Source organism: Dipodomys ordii, unplaced genomic scaffold (genome assembly GCF_000151885.1).
Source record: "Dipodomys ordii isolate 6190 unplaced genomic scaffold, Dord_2.0 Scaffold25, whole genome shotgun sequence".
Lineage (NCBI taxonomy): Eukaryota > Metazoa > Chordata > Mammalia > Rodentia > Heteromyidae > Dipodomys > Dipodomys ordii.
Window position 1 is genome coordinate 21,305,523 of NW_012267241.1, and position 9,781 is coordinate 21,315,303.

The 9,781-nt window shown below is 39.0% G+C and overlaps 1 protein-coding gene across 1 annotated transcript in view; it reads left to right on the plus strand.

Annotated features, from left to right (window-relative positions):
• The window catches only part of Usp14 (ubiquitin specific peptidase 14 (tRNA-guanine transglycosylase)), a 25,163-nt gene that overhangs the window by 7,687 nt on the left and 7,695 nt on the right, over nt 1–9,781 (plus strand). Inside the window, exons 4-9 of the mRNA XM_013014888.1 lie at nt 1,586–1,716; nt 3,743–3,823; nt 4,670–4,755; nt 5,127–5,241; nt 7,134–7,199; nt 7,590–7,682. Coding sequence (XP_012870342.1) covers nt 1,586–1,716; nt 3,743–3,823; nt 4,670–4,755; nt 5,127–5,241; nt 7,134–7,199; nt 7,590–7,682 — 572 coding nt within the window. The remainder of the gene's footprint in view (nt 1–1,585; nt 1,717–3,742; nt 3,824–4,669; nt 4,756–5,126; nt 5,242–7,133; nt 7,200–7,589; nt 7,683–9,781) is intronic.

The window sequence follows — 9,781 nt, forward strand, 5'->3', positions numbered from 1 at the left end:
GGTCTGGTGTCCTTATACTAAACATTTAAGTCATCTGGGTTTTGGATTCAAAACATAATCAGCTTGATAGAGATTCCTAGATTTCAACTGTGTCTCCAAAAAGAGGTTTTTGTTTTTTGTTGTTGTTGTTGTTTTTTTGGGTCCGGTCGTGGGGCCTGAACTCTGGGCCTGGGTACTGTCCCTCAGCTCTTCAGCTCAAGGCTAGCGCTTTACCACTTGAGCCACAGCGCCACTTCCAGCTTTTTTCTTTTTGCTTATGTGGTGCTGAGGAATGGAACCCAGGGCCTCAGGCATGCAAGGTAAGCGCTCTACCACTGAGCCACCTTCCCAGCCCTCCAAAAAGAGTTTTTAAACATTGTATTTAGTTTTTCTATTCAGGAACCTTTTGCTGAGGTGTTTTTTTTTGGTAGGTCGTGGGGCCTGAACGCTGGGTCTGGGCGCTGTCCCTGAGCTCTTTAGCTCAAGGCTAGTACTCTACCACTTGAGCCACAGTGCCACTTCCCACTTTTTCTGTTTAATGTGGTGCTAAGGAATCGAACCCAGGGCCTCATGCATGCAAGGCAGGCACTCTACCACTGAGCTGCCTTTCCAGCCACCTTTTACTGAGTTTTTACTTTGTGCTGACATGCCATATTATTTGCAGAGTTTTAGTCTGTACGATAATAGATGACATTTCACATTGTAGCTATTAATAAAACAAGTCATATGAAGAATTGTGCTACACATAAAATAAGAGTATGATGAGATAGGATAGCCAAGAAATCAGCAGAGGAAAAGTATTCTGAGTTCTGAGAGCATAGTTCAGTCCATGGCCATGAGATTAAAGGGGAAATGTTTTGAAGAAGTTTTAGTTCTTTTATTTTTTTTAAGTTTTAGTTCTTAAATCTAGTAGGTCAGTAGGTGGGAACAAATTACTGGTTTAAAGGAAGGTAAATTGGGAGTGGTAATTTGATGTCCAGGTAATGGGCAGAGTGGCAGAACAGTGGTGTTACTATGTCTTTTTTTTTTTTAAATATATTTTTTTAATTGTGAAAATACTGTACAGAGTGGTTACAATTACATGGGCAAGATAATGAGTACATTTCTTACCAAGCATTGTAGCCTCCTCTGCTATGTCTGTTTGATCCCTAGACACTAGTTGTGTGTTCTCTGTATCGAATTAATATATTCTACTTTGTTTTGAAAGACAAAGACTGGCAAGGAGAAGAGAGAAAGAGGGCAGATGTCAGAGGTTATTTATAGGTAAGGTTTGAGTGGTAAGGTGATTTGGTTTTTTGAGTTGAATATGACTTTTTATTATTGCAAATTGAACAATTGGAAAAAGATAGGTATACTTAAAAATACTTAATGTAGGCTGGGTGTAGTGGTATAGCCGTATAATTCCAGCACTCAGGTGACAGAGCCAGAAGATTGGGAGTTCTAATTCAGTGTAGGCTATATTTCAAGACCCTGTCTCAAAAAATAAAAACAATACAAAAGAAAGTTAAGCAGGTCTATATGAATTTAACAATCAAATATTTATAGCAGTATGTATTAAATAAATAGTTCAGTGTTTTTCTAAGGCAATGTTTGTTTTGTGCTTAAGCCCTTAGAGATTTGTTTGATTCCATGGATAAAACTTCTTCTAGTATTCCACCTATTATTCTACTGCAGTTTTTGCACATGGCTTTCCCACAGTTTGCAGAAAAGGGTGAACAAGGACAGTATCTCCAACAGGTAAGCAAGCAAAATTTTTCTACATAGTTAATGGGATATATTTGGAAGTCAGCTTTTGTTCACAACACACTTAACCTCTTATAGTTGTGGGACAGTTGTTTGTAAACTGATCATCTTCTGCTTTTGCAGTTTTTCCACACAGCTGCCTCTGTGTGTGTCTGTGTGTGTGTCTGTCTGTGTCTGTATGTCTTGTTTGTATGCCAGAGTTTGAACTCAAGGCCTCATGTTTGTTGCTTGCTTGGCTTGCTTACTTGCTCACAGCTGGTGCTCTACCACTTGAGCTATGCATACAGTCTGGCTTTTTGTTGATGATTTTTGAGATGAACTTTAGGGTACTTTTTCATGTGGGCTAGCTTTGAACCATAAATCTCTACATCTCAGCCTGAGTAGCCAGCATTATAGGTTTGAGCCATTAGTGCACATCCCTAGTGTTTTTTTTTTATGTAAATGGAGGTCCTCACATGGTTGCTCATACCTGTAATTTCCAGCTACTCAGAAGATGAAGATCTGGAGAATGGTAGTTTGACAACAGCTTGGGATCCTCTCTGAAAAATAACCTAAAGGAAAAAGGAGTAGGGACACAGTTCAACTAGTAGAGCACTTGCCTAGCCCTGAGTTCAAACCCCCCTATGTATTGTACATTTAACTAGGGTTTCTCACTGTAGCTCAGTGTTAGAGTATGCCCTTAGCATGAGTGAGTTCTATTTATGTATATAAACACATACATACATGTGTATATATTTATTGATAAATTATTAATAAATAAGATTAAGTTGGGCTTTTATTCGGTACCTAATAGTAATTTTCTGTCTTAAATCCACTAAGCCTCTGCTTGCCACTGGGTTCATCTTGTGTTCCTTCTCCCAGACACACCCTTTCCAACTGCATGGCTTCTCTGATTGTGCTAGCCTCCAGTGCCCTCTTCTTGGCACTCCTTTGTTCTTGTTCCTTGGTTGTCACATGTATGTATAGTTTGTTTCCTCAGGTCTCACACATCCATGGCTTTCCTGATTACATTATTGATATAGCATACTTTCTCTGCTACTATTTTGCATTTTCTTCTTCATTGTCTTAATCTTGTCTGAATTCATATTTTTCTATATGGCCCACTGGGACTATTTTTTTCTCATTTTGTCTTTCAAATATTTAGCACATTGTAGCAGAAATAGGAGCTCACTGTTAAATCAATGAATAACTTATTCTAGAATTCAATTCTTTGAAGATCTTATGCCAAACTTGGTTGAATATTTTAACTTGTAAGGAAATGGAAATTATTTTAGAAGAGTTTTATAGACTGCCTGTTATCTTTGCAAGAATCTTTTTGTTTTGTTTTGAATGTTAATGAATCAATGCCTGGCTCCACCTGAATTTTTTTGTTGTTGTTGGTAGTGGCGCCTAAACTCTGGGCCTGGGTGCTGTCCCTCAGCTCTTCAGCTCAAGGCTAGCACTCTACCACTTGAGCCACAGTGCCACTTCTAGCCTTTTCTGCTTATGTGGTGCTGAGGAATCGAACCCAGGACCTCATGCATACAAGGCAAGCACTCTATCATTCAGCCACCTTCCCAGCCCCTCTTTTTTTTTTTTGGTTGTGGGGCTTGAACCCTGGGCCTGGGCGCTGTCCCTGAGCTCTTCAGCTCAAGGCTAGGTTTTCTGGTGATTAATTGAGATCAGAGTCTCATGGACTTTTCCTGCCTGGGCTGGCTTTAAACTGTGGTCTTCAGATCTCAGCCTCCTGAGTAGCTAAGATTACAAGCATGCGCCACCAGTATCCAGCAGCATTTTTTTTTTTTTTTTGGCGCTAGTCTCTGGGGCTTGAATTTAGAGCTTCAGTGCTGTCCTTGAGCAAAGTGCTCAACCAGTTGACCACAACTCCACTTGCAGCTTTTTGGTGGTTAGAGATGAGTCTCGTGGACTTTACTGTTCAGGCTGGCTTCAAACTGTGATCCTTAGATCTCATCCTGCTGAGTAGCTAGGATTACAGGTTGAGGCACTGCCACCCAACTAATTGTTATGTTTCAAACTACAGGATGCTAATGAATGTTGGATACAAATGATGCGAGTATTGCAACAGAAATTAGAAGCCATAGAAGATGATTCTGTTAAAGAGGTAATTGAGATTTATTAATAATTTTTTTGATTATAGATTTTCATTATACTATTTTTTATTTTCTTCACCCAAAGGATTGAAATAAATTATCTTTTTTTTGTTGTTGTTTTGTTTTGTCGGTCGTGGGGCTTGAACTCTGCGCCTGGGCACTGTCCCTCAGCAATTCAACTCAAGACTAATGCTCTACCGCTTGAGTCACAGCGCCACTTCCAGTTTTCTGGTGGTTTATTGGAGATAAGAGTCTCACGGAGTTTCCTGTCCAGGCTGGCTTTGAACTGTGACCCTCAGATCTCAGCCTCCTGAGTAGCTAGGATTACAGGCATGAGCCACCGGTTCCCAGCAATAAATTTATCTTGATAGATTTGTAGTTGCATAGTTAGCTGCTCTACGTTATATGTTCAACTTAAGAGTTGAAGTTTGGTAGCTTGTATTTGGCATTTAGGGTGTTATTTATTGAATGTAACAGGATCCCTTGTCCCCCCACAAGGCTGTCTGCAGGTAAGGGACTTGGGCTAGAGAATCCCATGTCCCATTCCACTGCAGTCCATCACAACTTTCCCAACTATCTGTACCTCTTGATCCTGGCCAGTCGGGGAAGGAGAGGGGTCATTTCTTGCCCATTTGAAACCACAGCTTCAAGAGCCCACAATTACCTGCTGTCCTTATAGATTGATATTGTTGAGCATGTATAATCTTTTTGCAATGTTTCTGAATTTAGAAGGATTTCACAGGAAAGGACTACACTGAAAAATCTTGAATATGCATTATCAAATTGGCTTTTGTATGAGAAGATATACATTAATACCTATATTAAGTAAAGCTAGAATTTTAACTTTATTTTTACAGACAGATTCTTCATCTGCATCAGCAGTGCCACCTTCTAAAAAGAAAAGCTTAATTGATCAGTTCTTCGGTCTTGAGTTTGAAACGACGTATCCTTATAAGTCAAGATTTGTATACATTATTATATGCATAACTTCCAAAATATAAATTGGTATAAGTAATATATTTGGCTGATAGGCATGGTGGGTGGGATAGAAGAAAACATTGTAAATTTTTTTTATTTCTAAAAATATACTATGGAAATAAAGAATAAAAATACACTACTGTGACATGATCTTTCTTTAAATTTAGCTAATTGTGTATATACCTGTTAACATGTCAGTATGTTGACATGAATGTCTATTGGGAGGTAATGTTTCAAGTTCCAAGTAATGGTTGTTAAATAACATTAGGATAACTCATTCTATTCAAGAATAACAAAATGAATATTTATTGTCATTCCTTATCTTAATTTGCAAAGCATGAAATGTACAGAATCTGAAGAAGAAGAGGTCACCAAAGGGAAGGAAAACCAGCTTCAGCTTAGCTGTTTTATTAATCAGGAAGTCAAGTATCTTTTTACAGGACTTAAATTGGTATGGACAGTAGTGGCTGATTATTATTTGTACATTACACATTTGTGAATATGTTTACATGCTGAAATTTACTTGTAAACCTAAAGACAAAACTCACTCATCTGTCTGTCTCTATCTATTGGCATGCATGCATGCATGTATGCATGCCAGTACTGGGGTTTGAACTCAGGGCCCATGTGCTTTCCCCTTAGCTTTTTTCCTGAAGGCTGTTGCTCTTTTCACTTGAGTCACAGCTCCACTTCTGTTTTTTTTTTTTTTTTACTGGTTAATTGCTCATTTTTTCTAAGAGTCTCATGGACTTTCCTACCTGGACTGACATTGAGCTATGATCCTCAGATTTCAGCCTGTAGCTTTGATTATAGGCATCAGCCACCAGCACCTTGCCTCACTGTGCTTTAATAGTCATTCACAGACATGTTACTGAATGGCTTCCCACATACAGTTTCACATGGGTCAAGCAAGAGAGTGCTCTGACTGCTTACTTCAATTCACAAGTGTTCTTTACACAGTAATCTTGGTGCCTGTGTGTTTATGTGTGTGCTTTTTGTTGGTGATACTAGTGTGTAGCATGATCCTCAAATGTATTCCCAAGTTCAGGAAGATTGATATGCCTTACCAAGAAAATCACATGTGTTAGAGAAAGATCATTTGGTCATGAGATATAGTATTATTGGTTTTGTTTAATGTTAATGAATCAATGGTTTGCTCCACCTGAACTTTTTTTTTTACCCTTTTTTTGTCAGTAATGGTGCCTAAACTCTGGGCCTGGGTACTGTCCCTCAGCTCTATAGCTCTAGGCTAGCGCTCTACCACTTGAGCCACAGTGCCCTTTCTGGCTTTTTCTGCTTATGTGGTGCTGAGGAATCGAACCCAGGGCCTCATACATGCAAGGCAAGCACTCTACCACTGAGCTACCTTCCCAGCCCTTCCACCTGAACCTTTTCAAAAGACATATATTCCCAAGTTGCATTTATTTCCATTGTAACTTTAAAGGTTTTTAGCTGGATGTTGTGGTGTTGATAGGAGAATAGAAGAATCATGACTTTGAGACATTTACTCAAAAAACAAAGTTAAAAATTTTAAAAGTAAAGATTTTTGTCTTATTTTTGTTTTATTATTCTTGAGTAATTTTGGCCAATATGTCTCTTTTGGTGATGAATTAAATATTAAGTCCTGTGATAAAAATTACACAAATGTTAAAGCATGATCAATCAATAGGGCTTTGTAAATCAGATTTTTTTGTTTTGTTTAGTAGTGCTCATTTTTTCTATATACCATTAGAAATAGCTAATTTTATTGAACATAGACTAGATGTCAGATTGTTTCCTAGGTTTGCCACATGTATTGATTTATGTACTTGAGACTACAACACTATAATATAGATTTTTTAAAAATTAACTTTAAGATATGATGCCTAGAGAAGTGAAAACATTGCCAGTGTCACATACACTGCAGGAAATAGAAAGGTGATTATGCCGATTATAAGAAGTATAAGGGCAAAAGACTTCCTAAGTTTTCTGTGTTGTGACTTCTCAGATTTAAAAATAACCTGACTGGTGATCGATCGATTGATTGATTGATCGATTGATTGATCTATCTATCTATTTATCCATCCTCCCAAAAGCTGAGCATCATTTGGATTATAACTAAAAACTTTAGTCACTATACTTAAAAGAAGTTACTTACTTGTAATTCAGTGCCTTATAAGAATTAAAACAATATCTAAAAGCTGTATTGTTTTCATTACAGTTCGTTTCTCACTAATGTAAATCCATTGATTGATCCTATACTAATAGTAATTTTTTTTCTTTGGTTTTAAAGAGTCAGGTGTGGTTCTATGCTGCAGGAAAAAAGTCTTTAAAACCCATTTTGTCTGTCATTTTTTTTTTTAGCGACTTCAGGAAGAAATTACCAAACAATCTCCAACATTACAGAGAAACGCTTTGTACATCAAATCTGTAAGTTGTGCATTTGTTTTGAATTTGAGTTCCATTTCATTGAAAGTTTTCCAGTTTACAAATCTTAACTAATCTTTATTTTCTATCACCATGGAATTAAAAAATTATTATATTTGGATGTTAAATATTTTCTTGCGGGCTGGGAATGTAGCTTGGTGGTAAGAGTGCTTGCCTAGCATGCATGAAATCCTAGGTTCTATTTCTCAGTGCCACATACACAGAAAAAAGCTGGAAGGGTTGCTGTGTGACTCAAGAGTGCTAGCCTTAAGCAAAAGAAAGTCAGACAGTGTCCAGGTCCTGAGTTCAAGCTCCAGGACTGACCCCCCCCAAAAAAAATTATGTATGTATATATAAATATATATGATTTTTCTCCCCATTTTCTCTTTTCAGTCGAAGATCAGCCGGCTACCTGCTTACTTAACGATTCAGATGGTTCGATTTTTTTATAAAGAGAAGGAATCTGTGAATGCCAAAGTTCTTAAGGTTAGTAATAAACTTTAGCTTGTACGTAAAATATAGTTCTTTGAAATTCATCTGTAGTGGAAAATAGGTTTCTTTATTTCCTTAGAGATAGTTAAGTGTCTGAAATATATAAAGGAGTCATCAATATTATGTAACTTTTTTTTTTTAATTTCTAAGGCAAGGTCTTTTTTTTCTTTTTTTCTTTTTTTTTGGTTGGTTGTGTGGCTTGAACTTTGGGCTTTGGAGCTATCCCTCAGCTCTTCAGCTCAAGGTGAGCACTCTACCGCCTGAACCACAGAGCTACTTCCGGTTTTCTAGTGGTTAATTGGAGATAAGAGTCTCATGAACTTTCCTTCCCCTGGCTGGTTTTGAACCCTGATCCTCAGATCTCGGCCTCCTGGGTAGCTAGGATTACAGGCGTGACCCACCAGCGCCCGGCAAGACTAGGTCTTTCATTGTAGCTGAAGCTGACCTAGAACCTATGATCTGCTTTGGTTCTCCCTATTGCTACCAGTACAAGCATGTGTCGTTGTATCTAGATTAGACATTCGGTTCTTAACTAAAATGTGTACTACAATTACCTGCTGATTCATTTTTAATTGTATACATGCCTGGCTTCTTTTCCCCAGCCCCAAATATCTGATAACATCTTAGGCTGGACCAGATGTAGAGTTTTCAAAGAATTCACAGATAATTCTGATAGATCTCTTCTTCCCAGAAATACTGCCCTAGGTCACATTCTTTGTTTCTGAAATACTGATTCAGTATTCTGCATGAGAATAGGGAGTACAGTACAGCACCACTGCACTATATTCCAGGTAGTGCCTTTTCTGTAGGTGACAAAAGTAAAACCCTGGAGCCTGAAGAGTACTGAAATTTATTTACTTAATTTTTTTTGATGATCGTGGAGGATGAACTGGGTGTTGTCCTTCAGCTCTTCAGCTCATGGCCAGTGTCCTACCACTTGAGCCACAGCACTACTTCTGTCTTTTTTCTGCATATGTGGTGCTGAGGAATCGAACTCAGGGCCTCATGCATGCAAGGCAAGCGCTCTACCACTAAGCCACCTTCCCAGCCCCGAGTACTGAAATTTAGAAGCCAGTGTTAAGATTTAACTGTGTTGAGTGCTGGCTTTGCTTATTATGTCTTATGTCCATGGAACTTCTGATCTTTAGAAAGGGTCTAAACTCGGGCTGGGAAGGTGGCTTAGTGGTAGAGCGCTCACCTTACATGCACGAGGCCCGGGGTTCGATTCCTCAGCACCACATAAGCAAAAAGAAAAAAGCCGGAAGTGGTGCTGTGACTCAAGTGGTAGAGTGCTAGCCTTGAGCTGAAGAGCTGAGGGACAGCGCCTAGGCCCAACCACGACCAGACTCAAAAAAAAAAAAAAAGGGTCTAAACTCATGAGCTGAAATTTGTAACACATCTTCTAATAGCTATAGAGTATTATAAGAAGGATAAATGTAGTTTAGATAGTTTGTCTATACTCGTATTTACTTACTTAAAATATTATGGTTTGACAGCTTGACCTCAGGGCCTAGGTGCTGTCCCTTAAACCTTACCACTGAAGATTGGTGCTCTAGCTGGGCACCCGTGGCTCATCCCTGTAATCCTAGCTACTCAGGAGGCTGAGATCTGAGGATCGAAGTTCCAAGCCAGCCCAGGCAGGAAAGTCCATGAGACTCTTACCTCCAATTAATCACAGAAAAAACTGCAAGTGGTGCTGTGGCTCTAGTGGTTGAGCACTAGCCTTGAGCAAAAGGAGCCCAGGGATAGTGTCTAGTTCCAGAGATCAAGCCCTGTGACCAGCCAGATAAAAAAGACTGGTGCTCTACAACTTGAGCCACACCTCCATTTCTGACATTAGACACCAACCAGCCTTACAGACTTTTCTTGCCTTGGGCTATCTCTTTGAATTGTGATCCTCAGATCTTAGCCTCCTGAGTAGCTAGGATTAGAGACATGAGCTACTAGCACTCAGATTAGTATTTTATTTTATTTTTATTTTTTAATTATTATTATTTTTTTGGGTCCGGTCGTGGGGCCTGAACTCTGGGCCTGGGCGCTGTCCCTCAGCTCTTCAGCTCAAGGCTAGCGCTCTACCACTTGAGCCACAGCGC